This window comes from Enhydra lutris, unplaced genomic scaffold (assembly GCF_002288905.1).
Source record: "Enhydra lutris kenyoni isolate GAN:26980312 unplaced genomic scaffold, ASM228890v2 scaffoldscaffold9, whole genome shotgun sequence".
NCBI lineage: Eukaryota > Metazoa > Chordata > Mammalia > Carnivora > Mustelidae > Enhydra > Enhydra lutris.
In genome coordinates, this window is record NW_019154093.1 from 23,943,585 (window position 1) to 23,964,164 (window position 20,580).

The 20,580-nt window shown below is 55.0% G+C and overlaps 1 protein-coding gene across 1 annotated transcript; it reads right to left on the reverse strand.

Annotated features, from left to right (window-relative positions):
• Positions 1-1,851: 1,851 nt before the first annotated feature.
• Positions 1,852-20,127, reverse strand: LOC111143429 (tetratricopeptide repeat domain 22). Its single transcript, XM_022497168.1, has 7 exons — positions 19,561-20,127; positions 7,088-7,143; positions 6,775-6,890; positions 6,370-6,488; positions 4,946-5,107; positions 3,185-3,337; positions 1,852-2,644 (listed from the first exon to the last, which is right to left on the reverse strand). Exons 1-7 carry the CDS (start codon positions 20,125-20,127, stop codon positions 2,108-2,110), a joined length of 1,710 nt encoding a protein of 569 aa, XP_022352876.1. The 3' UTR covers positions 1,852-2,107.
• Positions 20,128-20,580: the final 453 nt, after the last annotated feature.

Genomic DNA, 20,580 nt, shown 5'->3' on the forward strand with positions numbered 1-20,580 from the left:
CCCAGAAGGCAGAACACAACAACGGCAGGTCTGGTCCAAAGCCTGGCCCTTCCCATATTTATCTGTGACCTTGTTCAGTGGCTCAGTGTCCTCATCTGGAAAGTGAGGATTATAGTGCCTACTCCTCAGGGCTCCTGAGGAATTGAGTGAGCTTACATGTATGAATTGCCTTGCACATAGGAGATGGTCCTGAAAATGGGGTTTCCTTTCTCTCTTTGTCTTTTGGCCGGTATGCAGATACACCTGAAAGAAACTAGCGTGTGTATGTTGGTTAATTATACAGTTAGTTATGGATGAGATTGTCAGAAAGAGTTTACTGGAAAGGTTCAACAGGAATAGGAGGCAATGGAGGGAGAAATACACAAACTGGCGGACAGGTACAGTAAGGCAAAGCAGCACACTGGGGAGCCTGGGGACATAGACAAAGTTCACCAGCTTCCCAATTTTCCCAGCAAACTGCCTTGAATTCAGTTTGTTTGGGGAAGTGTGAGCAGAAAGAGTTGCTTTTCTGGCCTAGGGAAGGGTACAGGTCACAGTTGTGGGGTTTGAAGGATGTGGGGGAGGAGGGGACAGGGCTGTGGAGTCAGCTGCTGCACTCTGCTGCAGTGGGGGTGAGAGGAAGGAAGGAGAGAGAGGTCACCACCCACAGCAGTGAGCCATGGTGAGCCATGAGATGGAATTTGGGGGCTTTGGGGTGGTCTCACTGCCCAGACGTCACAGATTTCACTTTTGGTGTTAGAGCATTATCCTGATGGATATCACTGTACCCCCACATGTTGGGTGACACAAAAACCCTTAACATATAAACCCTTAATGCTTTAGCATTCATCAGTTTATTAGTATTTTTCCAAACCTGTAAAATGCTGACAGTAAGTCTGAAGTACAGTGGTGGGAGGCTGGGCGGTGGGACTTTGGGCAAGCCATCCCCTTCTAGGAGGTCTCAGGATTCTCTTCTAATGGGATTGGAGTGCATGATCTCTAAGGACTTCACTTCTCAGTCTGTTCTCCGTCTGTCACTGGAGACATGAGAAGCAATGCAGGGGTGCTGGCCTTTCCCTGGTAAAGTTTGAGGGTCAGGGATAGGAGCAAAGCAATGGGTATTAACTCTCCAAAGAAAGGGGAAAAAATGAAAAATAAATCATAAACCATTATGGGGGTCCTGCCATCCCAGGTATGAACAACCAGCATTCCCAGAGTCTGGCAAGATCTTCATCTGGCATTTTAAGTTAAATTGGCTCTTGTAGGTAGGGCTGCAAGAATCCAACTTGGTGTTTCTAAGATTCACTGGTGATTAGAGCCTAAGTCTTTGACAATAAAGTTCCATATCTAGAACTCTATGACTACGAGTTCACGAATGTAAAATTCCAAGACTTTCTTCACTCTTTTGCGGAAGGTTCACGACCAGGTGCAGGTAGCACTTGCTGATGGGTGGGGAGGGGAACCCTAGGTTCTCCTAAGAACGGAGAAATGAAGCAAAGATTCTACTGGATGGGCTTTAGGTCAGGAAGTCTAAGGGCCTTTCAGACCAAGCTGGCCAAAGATGAGGACTGCTGGAAGACTGCTAGGCAGGTGGGCAAAAGGCCTGCGCGGCCACGTGTAGGCTGTCTTGCCCTTACCTGCTCACCGTTCAGCTTTGCCCTCTGCTCTGGAATGGCTTTTCTGGCTGTGGGACCTGGAGACCCACTCCAATCAATTTATGTAAAGGCGGCTTTATTATAAGGGTAGAATGTGGTTCACAGCAATCCCAAGACAGGATCTCAGGTCTCAAGGATTGCGCACTGGGACTAAAAAGCCGCCAAAACGGAGACAGTTACCTTCTGTATCTTGCTTCCATCTTACTTTTCCTGCGTATTTGTACAATTCAGTGCTTCATATGGCAGCTTCCCAGTGGCCTCTCGCGTCTGCCCCAACCTTCCCTGGTCGCCTGAATCATGCCTTTGTAGCTCGGTGGGCATGCCACCCGACCCTCGCGTCTCAATCGCCGGGTCCCAACATCCCCATTCCCGGAAGAGGATCTAATTGGCTCTGCTCACCAGCCAGCCTATGGCAAAGCAGATCCGTTTTGAGCGTCCAGTCAGCTGTAGGTGGGGCGGGGCTTCGTCGCCCTTTAGAGGGAGAAGGCGCGGTGGCCCCGCGGCCCACTCCCGACGTCGCCGTCCTGCTCCATGGTCTCGAAGAGCAGCCGCACCAGCGCCGGCCGTCCCTGGGCCACCAAGGCCCGGGCCAGCCCCAGCACCTCGCCCGTGTGGCCGCGCCACACGCGCTGCAGCTCCTGGCGCAGGCGCGCCGCGGGGTACTTGCCCTGGGCGTGGCGCAGCCACGCGTCCACGTCGCGGCCCAGCTCGGCGTCGCTCAGCTGCGCCTGCCTCCACTGCGCCAGCAGCGCCTCGAGCAGGCAGCCGAAGCCCTCGGTGTGGCTGGAGCCCGCGTCGTCCAGCTCCACCGCGCGCTTGAAGCAGGCCGCCGCGTTGGCCTCCTCGCCCTTGATGCGCAGGCACTTGCCACGCAGCAGCTGCAGCTCGGGCAGCGTGGCGCCCAGCTCTGACTCGCCGGCCTTGGCCAAGAAGACCAGCGCCTGGTTCAGCGCCGCCTCGTCCACCGCCAGCAGCTCCTGCACAGCATCCACACCCATGTAGTAGTAGACCTGGGCGGGGAGTGGGGCGGGGAGCGGTGAGCCTTTCTCCCTGGGCATTCCGCTCGCATACTTGCTTTAAAAAAAAAAAATTCCACTTGGACGTTCCCACCCTCCCTCCAACAGTTCTAGGCAAATGTTGGTCCCGCCCTGGGAAAAGGAGAAGACAGCGATTCCAGTGCCAGCCTCACCACTCTTGGCCATATAATCTTGAGCCAGGTACTCTCTGGGCCTCAGTCTTATCGCATGTAAAATTATGATATTGTCACCTCTTGGTTATCATTTCCTTGCGCCCAGAAGGCACTTTTGGATAAAGACTAATAGCCCTCACTTCCTGAGTGCTTTAGAAAGAGCCTGGCCCTGTTCTAAATGCTGTATATGCATCTTCTCCTATAATCCTCACCATAGCTGTAGGAGGTGGGCAGGGTATCGAGTGGTGGGGGGTGGACAGCTATATTTCTCTCTGTGTCCTCAGTGCCCAGGCCTGCCTTGGTAGAGAGTAAATGAGATTTTAGTAAGCCATTGGGTACTCAAGCCAAGAGGCTGCCTTACCTGGCCGATGTCCAGGTAGGTGTTGAGGCTTGGGCACACCTTGACCACTTCCTCCAGGTCGGCCTTGGCACAGGACAGGTGGTCCCTGTCAGGCATGCCCCCGAGCCCCATCTTGGCTCGCTCCAGGTCATGAAGGTAGGCTCTGAGGTGGATCTGCCGTAGAGAGTTAGTTCAGGGTTGATGCTCCAAGCAAGGGCTTCTGCCCTCCCTTCTACCTTAAATGATGCCGGTCTTTTTCTCCACAGCAACTCAGGGAAGTTCTGTGGTGGATAAGGCCCCTGAGACTGGGACCCCAGAGTCCTAGGTCCTAGCTCTGTGCCAGCAGTGCTAATGACACCTTTTCTGGGCCTTAGTTTCCCTGTCTGTATAATGAGGGGGTTGGATGAAGTTAAGAGCCCCTCATTCATTTAGCAAATATGTATTGAGTGCCCACCCTATGCCAGGCCCAGTGCTAGATACTGGGCATGCAGTGATGACAAGTGGCTATGAAAAAATAAACAGGGTGGTGGGCTAGAGGGGACTGGGGGAGGAGGCTATTCTAGATAGGATGGCAGCACTGATTTTGTGAGAGTCCACGTAAGCAATTTGGAAGGAATGGAAGGTGGTCCCAACGTACAAGCATCAAATTATAAATGATTCCAGACTCTTACCTTCATCCCCACCCCTCCTTTCCCCCCATACTTGGAGCATTAAAAAAATCTAGAGGTTCAGAAGGGGAGGCATGAGAAGGAAATAGGTAAAAGGGGTCATTGTTGCCGAAGGTCTTAATGCTCTATAGCCAACTGGGTGGGCTCTGGTTCCAAGAGAGCCTCATAAGGTGGGGGAGGGGGGAGCTCTGGCTTGGGAGCCAGTTGGACTTGGCAGAATTCCAGCCCCTCTCTGCTCCCCTTAATAGCATGTGATCTGGGGAGGATGCTGTTCAACCTCTGTGAGCCTTATTTTCCACATCTGAAAAATCAGTATGCTGCTCTCTTCCTTGGAGAGTGCCCATGATGACTGAGAGAACATACTCTAGCCAAGATCTAGCCTATGGTAGGTGCTCAGTTCATGCCTTCATTCATTCCACAAATATTGATCAAGAGCCTGTTATGGGCTACCACTGTTCCAGGCACCCAGGATGCAGTAAAGAGCAAAACGACAACATCCTCTGCCCCCACGGAGCATATATTTTAGTGTGGGAGAGAGAAAGACAATATGCATGGTAAATGAATAGTATGTTGGGGAGTAATAAGCACTAAGAAGAAAAAATAAACCAAGAAAAGAGGACATAAAATGTTGGCGAGAGGTTGACATTTTTGGTAAGATGGTGCTAGAAGCTTCCTTTCTTCAACACCTCCAGGAATCGAGGAAGGAAGCCAATCAGGGAGAAGAGCATTCCAGCCAGAAGTCATGACCCATACCTCACAGTTCAGGGAATGGGGTTTTCGAGAAGTGACTTGTCCCCAGTCCCAGAGTAATAGCTTGAGGGGCCAGATTTCAACCAAGGTCAGTCAGTCTGTACAGAGGGCTGACCGAGTAGAGGCTGGAGGTCATTGATCAGGTGGTTGTAGCGGGGTGCCTGTGGCAAGTGGGAATCTCCTTCATTCTTTCACTCAGCAACCTTACAGAACACAAAACTTGTGTCTCCATAAATCCTAAGCTCCTTTCCACCATGAAGGCTCACTCTGTGACCTTTGGTCTCTGGCAACACAGTCTTAACCCCTGGCCTATGTTCTCTGATTCCTGGTGGCAGGGTGAGGCGGAGCCTGCAGGCTGACTCACCTTGGCCCTAGTGCAGTACGCCTGCCAGTTGAGCTCTGGATCTCGTAGGCTATCCAGAGCCATGTTGCAGGTTCCAATGGCCATATCCTGCTTTCCTAGGAAGTGGAAGATTTTGGCCAGGCGATTCAGGGTGGTGGGGTGGTCCTTGGCTATCTCAATGGCCTAGGGAAGGGAGAAAGGGTAAGAGAAAACTATTTGGGTTATTTGCCTGACCTGTAGGTCTCCCATCTCTGGATAGGGCCATGTCACTGCAATGCTCTGATTCCCTAAATCCACCTGCCAGTAAGTTTGGACATACCATGGAACCCAACACTTTAGAGTACAACTCACTGGCACTCAACTCCCAAGAGCCCGACCCCATGCTCTCTGCCATGTTCATGTGTCCTGTCCAGTGAATCCCTCCATACCGCAGGCAAACCTCTCTTCCTAGGACACACCCAGTGTATGCTCCCCCAGGGCTGTTGGAAGGAGGGTCAGAATCAGCCTTTTACCTCCCCCATACTTCTATAGCAGTGTTTCTATCGGGGGCGTAGCACCTCCTCTCTCTAATGTTACTGACCACTGCCTGTCCTGTGTGTTTCTGCCTCCAGGATAGTGAACTCCTGCAGGGACTCATCTCTGTGCCGGGGCATGGGATAGGATCTTAAGGAGGGGTGAAGGTATCGTGTTTGTTAAATTAGACACAACTCTCAGAATCCTCATGAACCAGCGCTTCTATTCTGTTTTAAGATCTCTCATCAAGGACCTGCTCATTAATCTACCCACCAGCAAATATGAGGGATGGGCCCCATGCAGGGCACTGTGCTGAGTGCACAGGTCAATGGATATCACAGCGTGCCTGGCCTTCAGAAAAGACTTCAAAACTGAGCTAAGTGTGGGAACTACCACATAAGCAAGGTGCCCAAGAACAAGGCTTGAACAGTACTTTACAGTTTACAGTGAACTCTTTCAAGCACTACTTCCTCTGAGTCTCTCAATGACCTAGAAGGTAGACGACATCATTAACACATAATGAGGTTCAGAGATGGAAGTGACTTGCATAGGGTCCCATGGCCCGTGGGCAGTGCTGGCACAAGACCCCAGCTAAGCCCATCTACTTTCCACTATGTCACTGGGGGTGGGGAGGGACAGTGAGAACCTTGGCCTGAAAGGGAGAAGTCTGGGTATATCTGAGACATGGTGAAGAGCTTAGAAGATGGCTGGAGAAGCAGGCTCGGGGACTGGGTGTGGAGAGGTTCTGATTCTTTAGCAAAGAGGAACGATGACAAATATCACTGTTGTTTTAAATGAAGAGAGGAGGGAGAGCCAGGTCACGCACTTGGGGTGGTGGGACACCACCCAGAGAAGCAGCGGGTTCCAGGAGCAGAGGCTGGGGAATCACGCTCCATCCCAGTTTGGAGAGTGGGTGTGGCCAGGGGACATACCTTGCCAAAGCAGTCCAGGGGGTCCGTTCCCGAGTACCCGCAGTCGTGGACACCCATGGGGGTGGTGGAGAAGGTGTCCTTCCTCTCCAGCAGCATCCCGAGGTAGCACCAGGCTAGAGCTGGGGGTGAAGTGTGGGAGAGGGTGTCCAGGAAGCAGCGGGGTGGAGAAAGGGAGGGGGCCTACGAAGAGGAAGGGTCCGTGGCATGAAATCACTGAGCAAGGTACAAGGTGCCTGTGTTCGGTGGGAAGGTGCCTGCATTCTGTGAGATGAACGAACGAGTATATGGGACAGAGGGTGAGAGAGAGACAGGATGTCCCAAAAAGGAAGACGATGCTAGAGGTGGGGACAATGACAGTGACAGGCAAGGCTGACGACAGGTAAAGGGGGAGCCAGGAAGCCCTACCTTGGCGGTGGGGGTCTGAGGACTTGAGCACCTGCCGGAGCAGGGCCAGGGTGCGGTTGAAGGCGGGCAGCCTCTTCTGTTCCTCGCTGCCCAGTTCCAGGAAGATGCCATCTAGCCTGTGGCCAAGAAGGGGATGTGGGTGGCTGGCACCCATCCCAGCTGTCCCCAGGGTGCTGTGAGCATTCCCCAGGCCAGTGGCATGGAGGGGAACCTGGGGAGCCCTTGCCACGGAAATGGACTCAGCCTCCTCTTCCCCGGATCCCAGGCCACACGTCACCCTCCCGCTGTCCAGTCCCTGGCTCCCCAGCCTGACCTGATGAAGAGCGTTGTCATGGTGAAGTACCAGCCCCTTTTCTCCTCCATGGGGATCTAGGAAAGCAGAGGATGGCCCGTGGTGCTGTTACTGAGGCCCACAGGCCATTGTTCACAGATTCCCACACTTGCCCTGAACCCCAAGAAGCAGGAGGTACGCCTCTGTTGTGGTCCCGGATCTGCCACTGGTGGCCGGGTAAACTGGGGCGAATCACCTCACTTCTCTGTACAGGTTTCGATGAGATAACCCGTGCGAATGCCCTCCGTAAGGTGCCCATCACGGGGCAGGAGGGGAATACACTTCTGCCCTCCATCTTGCTTTCCAAGCTAGGCTCCCCTCTCCCTGGGTCCCCGACCTGTGCCCTGGGATCCCCCCCATTCCAGTGCCCGCCCGTCACTGGTCACCTTCTCTCTCCCCCACTGTCCACTGACTTCTCCCCCCTTTGGCGCCACCCCTCAGCCTCCTTCCTTCCAGAGAAAGCCCTTTTGGGCTTGTTGATGGAGTTCAGCCGCAGCCCAGGACCCCCCTGAACGGTTTTCCCACTGTTATTCTTGCCAACCTCACCAGGCATTTAGACTGACTTGGGCACCAGATAAAATATTTATGCTGTTATTTATGGGAGTAGCTGCTGCTGCCTCGGGAAGGAATTTTAATGAAAACCAATAAAACCCCTAGTGCATATCCACAGCTCTGTTTCGGGCTCTGGTCCCTCCCTCCACATTCGTCTCCTGGCATGGATCTCCAGGCTGGATTCTGCACTCACCGCCCCCCGCCCACCACGGCCTCCTTAGCTCAGGATCTCATCATTCCTTCACCCCTACTCCCAGCACCTGGGTGAATGCACTCCAGCCAGCATTCCTGGGCATCTGTGGTGTGAGGCCCTGTGCTGAGTGCTATAGGGATGCAGCACTGTGTTGTACCTGCACCCTGGCCCAAATGGGGTCACAACCTAGCTAGGAAAGCAGGTCCAGGCATAAATAATAGAGCTTGACTGGGTGGCCGTCATGTGCAAGGATCCCGACACCCACCCTCTCAATCTCTCAACTACTTATTGGGTAGGTATCATCTGCCTTTTACAGATGAACATATTGAGGCTCAGAGGGGTTAAGGGACTTGCCTAAGGTCACACAGCACATAAGTGTCAGAGCTGGAACTTGAACTCCCTTTGTGAGGGTCTAAAGCCCAATGCTCTGCTTACACACCAGGTTTCCTGTAACACTAGCAAGAGGCCAAGTCTGAACAAGGCCATGAGAGAGATGTGGGAAGATGCACTAGGATGGGGAGGCCACTCCCAGCCAAAAGACTCTAAGAAGGTCTTGTGGAGGAAGGTCCTGCTGTCAGGTGAGTCTTGAAGAGCAGTGGTATTTCAGAGGGTGGGGACGGGGCCAAGGACATTCCAGATGGAGGGCTTAGTGTGGAGACACAGGGTGCACCTGGTGAGCATGGAGCATGGAATGTGTGAGTGGGGCGTGGTGGGGAGCAAATGTCCATAAGTTATGCCGCAGGTGGTCTGGGGAGACTGTGGATGAGCTTGGAGGGAGATGAGAGAAAGGGGGTTCTGTGAGTCCAGTCGCACTGAGAGGTGTGACTGCCCATCGAGGCAGGGTCTTGACCCAGGCTCAGGCCAGAGCCCCCAGAGGAGTCCCTGCTAAGCACATTTCTTAGCCACTATTCATCCAGTACCTTCTCTGTTTGGCCCAGGCTGGGCACAATGGGGACAGGAGAGGAAAGGCCAGTCCCACCTTTAGGAGCTCCCAGTCTGGGGCGAAAGCCTGATCATATCACAGTGCGAGCGGAAGGAAAGCCAGGGGTTATGGGAGGAAGTACCCTGCACGATACAGGAGTGCCCACAGAGCTTCTAGAGGAGGGCTTGCTGGAGTAGGCTTCTCCAGGACAAGGAGGAACCATCCAGGTGGACACCATGAGAAAAGACAGCAGATGGAGGAACATCGTGTGCCTAAGCTCAGTTGGAGGTGAGGGAGCATGGCGTGTTGTAAGGGGCGGGAGAATGAGCCAGAGGGGGACATCAGGAGGGGCCCCCGAGTGCCTGGCTCAGGCCCGGGGATTCTTGTGCAGGGCAGTGGGAAGCCGTAGAAAGGGAAGTGCCCAGATCCAGTGTGTTTTACACTCATACCACCTTGGACAGTCCTCCTGTCACATAGGTGGGAATACACACATGGGGCTTTGGCTGGGGACAGGGCTGTCCGGAGTGGAGGGCGGCAGTTGCCAACGGCAGAAGGCTTCAGTGGGGAACATTTGCTAAAGCAAAAGCCTAGGATGGGCTGCTGGATAACCGTACCTGCTCTACCTACACGGCACCTGGGACATAGGAAGGGGGACTCAGAGTCATGGGGCCACTACCGTGGGCCACACTGGCCAAAGACCGGGACGTAATGTCAGTGTGTGATCGTGTGAAGTGCCTCAGGCTTCCTGGCTGTCTAGAGGGATGATCTCGTGACCTCTGGCCACATGCCCACTTTGAGATTGGCCAAGCTGAGTCCTGGTGGGGAGAAACGGAACCTGCTGCCTCGTTCAGCCTTCCGACAAGGAGGTATGGCCATGAGTGCGAGCAGAGGCTCAGGCGGCCGATAGACCTGGCCATGTGAGGCAGGTGACCCCGGACAGATGAGTTACCTCGCGGAGGCTGTGTCCTTATCTGCAAAGGGGTAACAATATGGAACTCGCAGGCATTGTGCGGGCAGTGTCCAGCCCAGAGTACACGCTCCTTAAGTGTCGGACCCCTTTCTCCTGGCTTGGGTTAGAGCTGAGCAGGCTTGGGGGAGTCCAGGAGGCTGCGCTGTCCATTGGGCTCATTTCATATCCCTCCGGGGCAACGACCTCTCAGGATCCCAGAGGGGTCCTGGCTCACCCTGCTCTCCACTGCACCCCCCACCCACCCACTGTGCTACTATGGCCTCGGATTCCCTGTGGGGGTCCCATGCACCTTTCTCCCCTTCACAGACCCCCAGTGTTGGAGAGTCACGTGGTATCCTCAGGGATCTCCCTGTTCCTCTTGTTTGGCATTTAAGCCACAAGAAAGTAAGTTATGTGCCCAAATCACAGCTAGTACCAGACAGAGCTGACACCCCAATCATGCCTTCATCATCCTAGCCCCAAGCCTTGTCCTCAGCACTGTTTCCTTGATCACTCGCATTCTCCCTCTGAGAACACCGAGACCGCAGAGGTGAAGCAACTTACCCAGTAACACGCTAGTTAGTATCAGGGCTAAAAACCCATTGGTATCCTTGAGTAATTCAAGAGCCTGGTTGTGGTTTGCACTACGCGGGCAATACTACCACCTGGTGGCGATATGCCTGAATTGCAGGGGTAACTCCAATCTCCTGGTTCCCTTCAACTTGAAGGCTAAGACAGATTTTCAGAAAAGTCGCTAGCTGAGTGACCTCTCTGTGACAAATCCCAAACGTAGTCCCTCCTCAGATTCTGCCAAAGAGTGACATTTGCAAGAGGGCTTATGGGGTTGCAGATTCGGACTGGAGTGAGTGGCCCAAACAGATCTAGCCTGAGGCCTCTCCTGCCATGAGCTTTAATCCTCTAACCCCGTGATGAAGCTGGTGGGCACGATGCCCTCTGCCATACGCTCCTGGCCGGAAAATGGGCTGTCTCTTTAAAAATCCTTCCGGTTGTAACTAAAGCAGCAGCTGAGGCTGTTACCAGGGGCAACCTGGCAAGCTACAGTGCGTTAAATTAAATTAAACAGGTCTCTGGTTCCCCTCTTCCCTCCTAGAGATGGGAGGGGCTGTTCCACCTCTCTCCTAGAGATAAAATTGCCCTGAAACTTCTTAGAGCTGCAAGGCTCTCACTTCCAGAGTTGATAGCTCCCAGAGGCAAGGTGGTAGAGGCAGCCTGGGAGGCCTGGAGAGGGCTTCTAACAGAGAAGGAGTGTTCCCCAAGGGGCTGCTGGGTGTGGGCTCTGGGCAGCACACCACCCTTTCTCTTGTTGGGTCCTTCATAACCCTGCGAACTGGGGGTTCCGGGGTCTGGAGAGGGAGCCTGCCCAGGCTGCAGGCCGGAAGGGGTCTCACATTAGGTCACCACTCCATGGCAGATCGGGGGGAGGGAGCTGGGCAAGGCCCAGGCACCAGCACTGACCCTCAAGTGAAGTCCTCAGACCCTGGGACTCACTGAGTAAGGCGCAGCCCTCAGGCAAGGGGTTCTCAGGACATTTCCCTGCTACCCGGGCCGGGCCGCACTATTATCTCCCTCACTTGAGAGAGCGGGAAGGCTCGAAGAGGCAGAGGCTTGCCCACTAATCTGACATTTCAGGCCAGGTTTCTCTGACTTCCAGTTTGTGTTCTTCCCACAACATCCAGCTGCAAGGGTTTGCACAGCGTTTACCCTTTACAGAGTGGACGCACACAGATGCCATTTGGTCCTCAGACCATCCTGTGTGGAGTGTAAAGTTACTCTCTTAGCACAGATGGGAAAACTGAGATGGGACCATGTCAGGGCCAGTGTAAGCCCAGACTGAAACCTGGAAATTGGCTCTTTCAAGTATTTCAGGAGAAGATCTTTTAGTATACCAATGAGCAGTGAATTTTTATGCATCTGTACAGGCTATAGAGAGACCTTGCTGGAAAATAATTGCCTTGCAATTTGAATGTTGCTCCTGATGATGTTGTACCCTCCATTTCTGATTCCTGAGAGCAGAACAGTTCTCCTTCGGGAGAGGGAGGATTTGAAGGAGCAAAGAGCATGAACTCTCCATTGGGCGTTTCAGCACCTCCAGGGAATGGATCCTCCCCGCAGGTGAAATGTACCTGCCTCCTTTCCTGGGTGAGGAAACAGCCCAATAAAAAAAAAAAAGCCACCACCCCGCCTCATAGCCCTGGGTGGGAGTGCCAGGATTCAAGTTCACATCTGCTTCCCTCCAGCGCCCCTGTTCTTTCCACCTCATCACGCTGACCCTGTGAGGGCTGACGCTGCAGAAATCAAAGTCACGAGGTGGTAGGCCTCGGGAGTGCGTTATTCCGGCACAACTGGAATGTCCTCTGTGATGACGGGCAGCAGCCTCCCTGCTCTGCATGCTGAGCCCCGCCCCCACCCCACCCCCACCCCACCTGTGGGACGTGCACCAGAAAGGGCAGGGTTTTCCCTCCCCTCACCCAGCTCCTGTCACAGGGGTTGCGGAGATAAACAGGGATGGGATTGCCCATTCCTGCCTCTCCCTCCCCCGGGGCTCCTGGAAAGGCCCCCAGCCCAGTCTGGGCCTCGGTTTCTGCGTCCACAAATGGGATGATCCCACTTGGCCCTCCTGTGTCACAGGCAGGTTGGTGGGGGCGGTCAAGGTGACTGGTGGGAGGGGTTTGAAGGGGCGGCGCTGTGCCGTGGTAGTAAGCCACTATGCCTCCCTGTCCTGGCTTCTCTGGATGGTCTTCATGGAATTTAAGATTTGAGCAGACTGACCACAGCTTCCCATTCTCACTGCCCTTTGCAAGACGGCTTATGGGGTTGCAGATTCGGGCTGGAGTGACCTGATCCTAGGCCTGTCATGTCACTGAGGCGAGTCATCTTTCCCTGCTCTGGTTGCCTAGACTTGCAGAACTGTATGGAGCCACTTCTCTATCCCACTGTCCTTAGGAAGAGGGACCCTTCCTAGCCCTGGGTCCAAACCCAGCCCTGGAACCAGTAGAGATGGGTGGGTCTGAAGAAGTCTCTTGCCTTCTGTAGTAACAACAGTGATGCCCGAATGTTCTCAGTTCCTCCCATGCGGCTGTGCTGTGTGTGCCCTTAACATTCTTTCCTCCTATAAAAGAGATGGCTGGGCCAGGTGAGGCTAAAGGCAGGCTGGATTCTGGGATCCTACATCAATGAGGAGGGGAAACCCAGTTCTCAAAGTTGCTAGGTACAGAGGGAGAGAAGCCAGCCTCAAACTCAGAAATGTGAGTGGTTCTGAGGGCTCAGAAGGCTGGAGCCAGAGCCCAGGAAAACTGTCCCCCAGCCTGGGCTTTAAGTCCAAGAGACCTGAGTTCAGTTCCTGCCAGCCCCTCCTGGCTGTGTGCCCTTGGGCAAGTCACTACTCTTCTCTAGCCTCAGTTTGCTCATCAGTAGAATGGGCTAATACTGGTTCTGGTTTCCCAGCATTTCTGAGAGGACCCGATGAGATCATCTATGAAAAGCACATGAGTGCACAATACCTAGCTCACTGTCTAGGGTTATCCATCTCTTTTTTCTCACTGAACCCAATCAAATCACTCAGATTTGTGGGGGCCCGTACATGTGCCTCTTTGCAAGCACTATGGGAGGTGAAACCCTGCCGCGATCTCCAACTCTTCAGTCCTCAAGATACTGTCCTCCATGTTCCCCAAGCTGTGGTTTCCCAGAAGGTTCATTTCTTCCCCCACTTCTCTGCTTCTCAAAGTCCTTCCTGTCCCTGAGTCACTCTGGCCGCCACCTTAGTCCAGTGCTCTCACTTGACGGGGGTGGGGGAAGGGGGGACAGAGACCCAGGGAGGGGAGGGGACTTGTCCACTAAGCCACAGTGAGTTGGGGCAGGCCTGGGGCAGGAACCCCATCCTGGCCCCCAACTTGGGAGTGGGGTCCTCCCCAATGCCATTGTTCCCTTCCCAAGCCTGGCTGGGGGCTAGGCGAGGGAGACCACAGGAAGAGCTGGAGGAAACAGAGTGGGGTCTCTCTGGGAAGGAGAGACCTGGGGCTCCCTTGCATCCTGGCTCCTGGCAGCCACATCGGGGGATGAGGATGGGAGGCCCGTGACCATCGATCGATGTCCCTGGGACTGGGCTTTCTGTCTGTGAGCACAGTTACACCTCCCCCAAGCCCATCAGGCAGGCACCACTGTCCCCATTTCACAGACATGGACATGCAGAGAGGCTGGGCAGCTGGCCCAGGGCACCCTGGACATTGCCAGCAGAGCAGGGATCCCTTCCAGGTTGTGGACTCCCATGCAGACCCCCTGACCACACTCACATCAGTGCATCTGCCCTGCACTGTGCACACCGCCCCCCACCAGGGCCCTGGGGGTCTCACGGCAGCTGTGGTGCTGGAGGAGATGGGGAGAGGTGGGGAAGGAAGGCTGAGGGAGAGGGGGGCCACGTGGGAGGCCGAAACTCTGTAAGGAGGGTAGTTCTTTACTCCTGATTCTGGAACTGGCCTTCCCCGTGGCTGCAGCGGTACAGAGGGTGTGTGTGTGTGTGTGTGTGTGTGTGTGTGTGTGCACGCTCGCATGCATGTATGTGCATGCCCACATATGCGCAGGGGCCCCTGGGGCTTCTGACCAATGGTGCCCTCGCTGCCCTCTCTGAGCCTGTCATGTCCTTGGTGTGATGGCAAATCACACTTCTCAACGGGCAGCGTGTCTGTGAGTCTGAACAATGATCAAATGCACTAATGAATATAAAATTCTGAACTCCAGGCCTGGCACCCCTTGTGCTATCCCCCTGCACCATAAGCAGGGGGACAGGCCTGCGGGAGTGCACGCATGCGTGGGCATGTGTGTGTCAAGTCACCGGTGCCGGGGCAAAGGGGAGACAATCAAATATACCAGAGCTAGCTTGGGACAGGGGTATTTTTTAGAGAAACAGAGGTTCAAGTTACGTTATTAAAAAAAAGGGGGGGGATTTGAAGACTCAAAGTCCAGTGATTCAGTGAAATGAAATTTAGTAACAGTTACAAAGACCTCTTGGGTGTCCCACCCTATGCTGGACACTGGATGGTGGGGGGCTAGAGAGAGGCCCAGGGCACAGGGAGAAGGCTGGGCCTTGACACAGCCTTCCATGTTCTCTCAGTCCTCATGGCCACCCAGTGAGATGGGCATTAGAATCCCATTTTGCAGATGAGGAAACAGAGGTTCTGGGAAGTAAAATGACTTACCTGTACTACCGTGATGGAGAAAGAATTTTAACCCAGTCTGTCTACCTCCAAAACTCCTAACACCCCCCCCACCACCACTTTGAGATTTGTCACCGGGAAATCCCCCCATGACTCTTTGCGTGTGCAAGCCCGCACCTGCGTGAAGGGGGTGATGGCAGGACGACAGAAATGACAGGTAAGAGCAACCTGCCTTCTCACATTGTTGTGACTTGAAGAAAAACAGGAGGGAGTGAAGAGCTGAGAACAGGAGTAACAAACACCCCCTTACACACACACGCACACGTGCATACACACTGGGCTTATTTTTGGGTTACGGGTGAAATTATTAACTGTACAAGGTTTTCTCTGGTCATTTCAGTTAGCAGACAAGCCCTGGTTCTCTAGTCCTTCTACAGCCTTTGAGCACCAGGGGCTCCTCCTGCCTGAGACAGTCCCAGCCCCAGGCAGAGAGAAAAATCTCTCCTAGCGACAGAGCAGGATGGAGCCAGACCACGAGCTGCCCACCCCCAGCTGTCCCCCCATGGGTCAGACCCTCTCAGCAGGAGTCCCACCACCTCCTTCCCTGGCCCTGACTCTGACCTGGTCTCTGCCCCCTTCCTTCCCACCCTCTCCCTACCACACATAGCAACCCACCTCCTGTTGCCCGAAGCTTCCTCTGCCCTAGATCTCCAGGACACAGTCCGTGTACAAAACCCCTTACCACCCACCAGCCGTCTGCACTTAGTGCGCCCCCCACCCCCTGACCTCCACAGAGACAGCAAAGGCTTTGTTGTCACAGGGTGTGGTGGATTCCACTGCCACTTACTAGCTCTGTGACCCTGGGCCAGTTACTGAGCCCAACTATGCCTCAGTTCCCGCTTCTGTGACACAGGATCAGAAGGTTCTTGTGGGGACTGAGATGGAGTCTGGAAGACATGCACAGATGACGTTCACAGGTATTATGGTGTGTGAAGGTGCGTGTTGCGTGAAGGAAGGCTTCAAGGCGGAGGTGACATCTGAGCAGGGTTCTGAGGGATGGAGTCTACTTTCCAGGCAGGGAGGTATGAGAGAGCACAGCATGTTGGGAGGAGCAGAGGTGGTTTCTGGTTGCTGGGAGGTCAGAAGCAGCTGAAGAGGAGGGCGGGAAGCAGATTTCAGAGACCGAGTCAGCAGTTCCCCGGGCCAGCTTGGGCTCCTTTGTGAGAAGCTTCTGGCTGCCCTCTTTCTAAGCCATTCGGCTGTCACTAACACCGGCAGGCTCTGCAGGTCCTCGCCCCAGGACCTTCACACACACCACACCCCTGCTGGGAGTGCCCTCACCTCGTTCCTGCCAGTACACTCCGGCTTCTTCCGGAAGCCTCTGTCACTCACTTGTGCTGAAAGGAAGTGTTCCTTCTCTGAAACTCAGTCATTGTCATTCTACCTCCAGAACTTGGACTGCAAACTCCAATATCTGGAGCGCTCAGGCAAGGGTAAATAAAAGAACAAATGTTTGCTCCTCCCTTTGTCCGTGAGCTTCTTAACGACAGGGCCTGGCACACAGTAGGTGTCCCCTAAATGTTAAGGTGCCGAGCACCTGCCTCTCAGACATACCCAGGATTTGCCAGCTTATGTGCACTTTCATCCCGTGATTTGATCGGAGGCAGAGATCACTATGGTTAACGTTCATGAAGCAGACGCCAAGACCACAGACGAATAGTGACTTGTCCAAAGCCACACCACAAAAGCGTGAGAGCTGGGTGATTGAGCCCAAGCCTCCTGCTCTAATGACAATGGAATCATCATTGTTACCCCAACGTGGCCATTTCTTAAGCATCTACTCTGTGCCAGGTGCTTTGCAGCCATGATCTCTTCCAAGTCTCAGATGAAAAATGGGAGCTCCAAATCCCCAACTTTCTCCTGTGACGCAGGCACTGACCAAGGCCGCATTGACCAGAGACCTGAGGACAGAGCATGGAGCTCGGTGCCGGGCCACTGCCCACCTGAAGCAGTCAGTTCCCTCCCTGAAGCCCTGGGCAGCCCTCTGCGTGACATTCCATCCTCTGGGGGTTGCTCATGGTGAGGGTAAGCGGGTGGGGAGGTCGGGGTGGGGGGTGGCCCCCACCATGGCTAGGCTGACCGGTGTCAGGGAGAGAGATGCTGGACCCTGTCTGATCCCTAAGCCTAAACCTCTGCCTCCATGCTCACCTCCTCCAGGAAGCCTTCCCCCAGCCTTCCTGAGAGCAGGAAGGGGCTTTGTGGACCATCCAGTTCCCCCTCTCTCTGCCCCCATTTCACATAGAGGGAACCACAGCCCAGAAGGGAAGGCCCAGGAGGCCTCCTGGTTCCTAGCTTAGGGCCCTTTATGCCCTCCTCTGCTGCTGGGACCGCAGTCAGTACACACGACACTATCCATGCCTCCTGCTGATGGCAGCAGGTGTTCAGGGCCTCAGGCTCAGGCTTTTAAACAAAAACCTGGGTCCCTATGGGCTCCACGGAATGGTTATAGCTACACCCCCCTCCCCGAGGCAGAGAAGACTCCCCGGGCCTGCCCAGGAGAGGCGGGCGTCATGTCCTATTTGCTGGCTCTGTGCACACTCTTTTCCTAGTGCTTTCCAAATGTCAGCTCTTTATTATGAAACCTACCAACTAAGAATGCCCTCCTCTGATGGTGGAGGGAGCCCAGGACATGAGGACCATTATTATCCCAATTTTACAGGGAGGGAAATAGAAGCTCCGTGATGCTGAGGATAGGCTGGAGGGGAGAGAACGTCGGGGAGTTGGGATTTGATCTGGAGTGTCTGACCCGGAGTCTCCCGTTTTAACCTCTACCCTGTGCTGCTCTGTTGAACTCAAGTCTGTGCCCTCCACCTGGCATTCCCTGAGGCCTGCACTCCACATTTCCTCTCTGAAGCTGGAAGGGGTTTTGGGTGGAAAAGGCTCCAAGGGAGTGTGCAGCAGTTTTGTTAATGGAGTCCTGTATGAAGGTGTGTTGTTATCTAATTATCACCAATCTAAGCCATTATAAAACATCATGGTTATCAGCTAAACCCTACCTTCACGGAAAAGTCATGGTATTTCTCTGAACCATGGTTTCCTTTTCTGTAACAGGAGGAAAACACCCTCTGTCATCCAATGCAGTTAACCTTTGAGATGGCTCCCAGGGATCCCCATCTGGTGTTCGTGTCCTTGTGTAGTGCCATCTCTTTGAGTGTGAGCTATAACTAGTGACTGACTCCCTTCTAGGGAACAGACCATAGCAAAAGTGACAGGATGTCCACGGGGCAAGGACCTCAGGGGGGCTTCTGCCCAACAGCCAGTGAGGAACTGAAATCCTGCCAACAGCCACACGAGGGAACTTGGAAGCAGGTGTTCCCCGCAACTGAGCAAGCCTTCAGATGAGAACACAGCCCAGAGGCACCCAGCTCAGCCATGCCTGGATTCTTGGTCCACAAAAACTACAAGGCAATAAATGTTTCTTGTTTTAAGCTGGTAAGTTTTGGAGGGTATTTGTTATGCAGCTATAGGTAACCAATACACCTGGAGTTTTTCTACTCAGTGCGAGGCCTATTCTGCCCATACAAGTATTCAAGATATATTTATTGAGCACCACTGTGTGCCAGGCACTGTGCCTGGTATAGGGTTTGCAGTGATAAACCAGACAGATGTTATCTCTGCTCTCAGAGACCTCAAGGCTGAACTAAGGAGACAGATTTGTGAACGGACAGGGTGAGCAGTGCTGTGGGAGCCCAGGGCAGGCACCTGACCCACCCTGCAAAAGTCTGGGGAGGCTTCCTGGAAGAGGGGATGCCTGAGACAAACCCAAGACTGGGGAGAACCTTCCGGTCAAAGATGGAGCAGAAGGGCATCATAGAAAGAGGCCAAGGGAATGGCAAGGTGAGCTGTAAGGAGACTTGCCCACTGGGGGACACAGGGAAGCAGGCTGTGGCAAAGTATGGCTGGAAGGGAGTACATGGGAGAGAGAAAGCAGAGCGGAAGAGCATGGAGGGTCTCAGGTGCCCACTGGAGAGCCTTGGACTTATCTGCCAGGCAGTGGGGAGTTACCAGGGGTGGAAGCAGCTAACATGGCCGGTAAGACTGAGCAAGGTGAAGAAAAGGCAGAAGGGTCAGGCAGGAGGGCAAGGACCCATGCAGGATGATGGCAACTACACCAGTCAGGCAGAAAACGGTGAGGCTGGGCTGGCGGAGAGAGGCTGGGGAGGCGTGGCTAGATCTTAGAGATATGAGCAGGCCCAATGGACAGGGATTTGGGGTCTAAGCAGATGGGGAAGGTGGGGGAAGGGGAAGAGAGAGGAGCTAAGAATGCTACCCAAGTTGCGTTGTGGGATTGGGTATGTCATTTACTTGGGCGATGTGCGCAGGCGCATGTGCATGTGCTTGCTGGGAGAATCAAGACGAGAAGGATGAGTTGGCCAACTCAGATTTTGCAGCGTTGCCAGAAAAGAAACTTAGGCAGACTGTCCCGCTAGGAAGCTGGTCTCCGCCCTAGCAGAGAAAAGCTACAGGCCGGTCTGGGAGAGGCGCCCTGGCAGGGCATTCCGGAAGCCAAAGGGCCAGGGTTTGGGGACAGTCTGGGGTGCAGGCACGTCCCTGAAGACGCTGGGGGCCACGACGCCAGCCCTCCCGACCTGGGGACGGGTCACCCACCTGCTGTGCGTAGCCCAGCGCCTTGTCGTACAGCGCGATGCCGGCGGCCAGCACCTGCGCTCGCTCCTCCGGGCTGGTGCAGCCCACGTCGAAGCCGTGCGCATAGCCCTGCTCCGCCAGGCAGCGCGCCGCACGGAGCTGGGGGTCCCCCGCCGCCTCGCGCTCCGCCGCCAGGCCCATGAGGCCCGCCAGACGCCCGGCGCACGCCTCCTCCTCTTCCTCCTGGCCCAGCCGCCCGTACACGTGCGCCAGGTTGGCCCAGGCGTTGAGGTTGCCCGGGTCCTCGCGGGCCACCTCGAGGAAGCGCTCGCGGGCCTCGCCCAGTTCGTCGAGATAGAAGGCGAAGGCGCCTAGGAGGTGGCGCACGGCGGGGCGCTGCGGGGCGGCCGCCAGCTCGAGCTCTTGCTGCAAGCCGTCCCGCTGCAGCTTCAGGTCCCGGGCGCGGAGCGAGGCCGGCGAGCGCGGCTCGAAGTTCAGCTGCATCTCCAGGTGGAAGTGGCCCGGCAGGTAGTCCAGGTCGTCGATGAGGGCGTCCAGGTCCTCGGCCGTGGCCTCCGGCTCCGCCATGGCAGCCCCGCGGCTCTCCAGGCTTCGCCCCTGCCCCGGAGGCTGAAGGGGTGCAGTAGCTGAGGCTCCCCCGGGGGAGCCCGGAGCGGAAGGCGAGGGACAGCGCGAGCGCGCGAAGGCCCAGGGTCCTGCCGCCTCCGGGTCCCGGGGCGCCTCCCTCTGGTGGGAGGGTTTGAGCGTCGGGTCCTAGGAGCTCCCTGTGGGCGTGTCGGGCTTTTTCTGCTCAGTGGCTCTTAGATACCTGCATTGCACAACCAGGTGTGCCCGAAATACAGGTGCATTGTCAAGTGCAGGGCGCTAAAACCGCGGTGCATAGCGAAAGGCCTGTTTTTACTCTCTCTGCTCAGCTGATGCGGAATCAGGCTTAGGAGGAAAGGACTTGCCCAGGTCACAGAACTCAGGCTGTGCCCAAGCAGCCCGGAACCCAGCTGGCTAAACCCCAGGCGGGCCCTT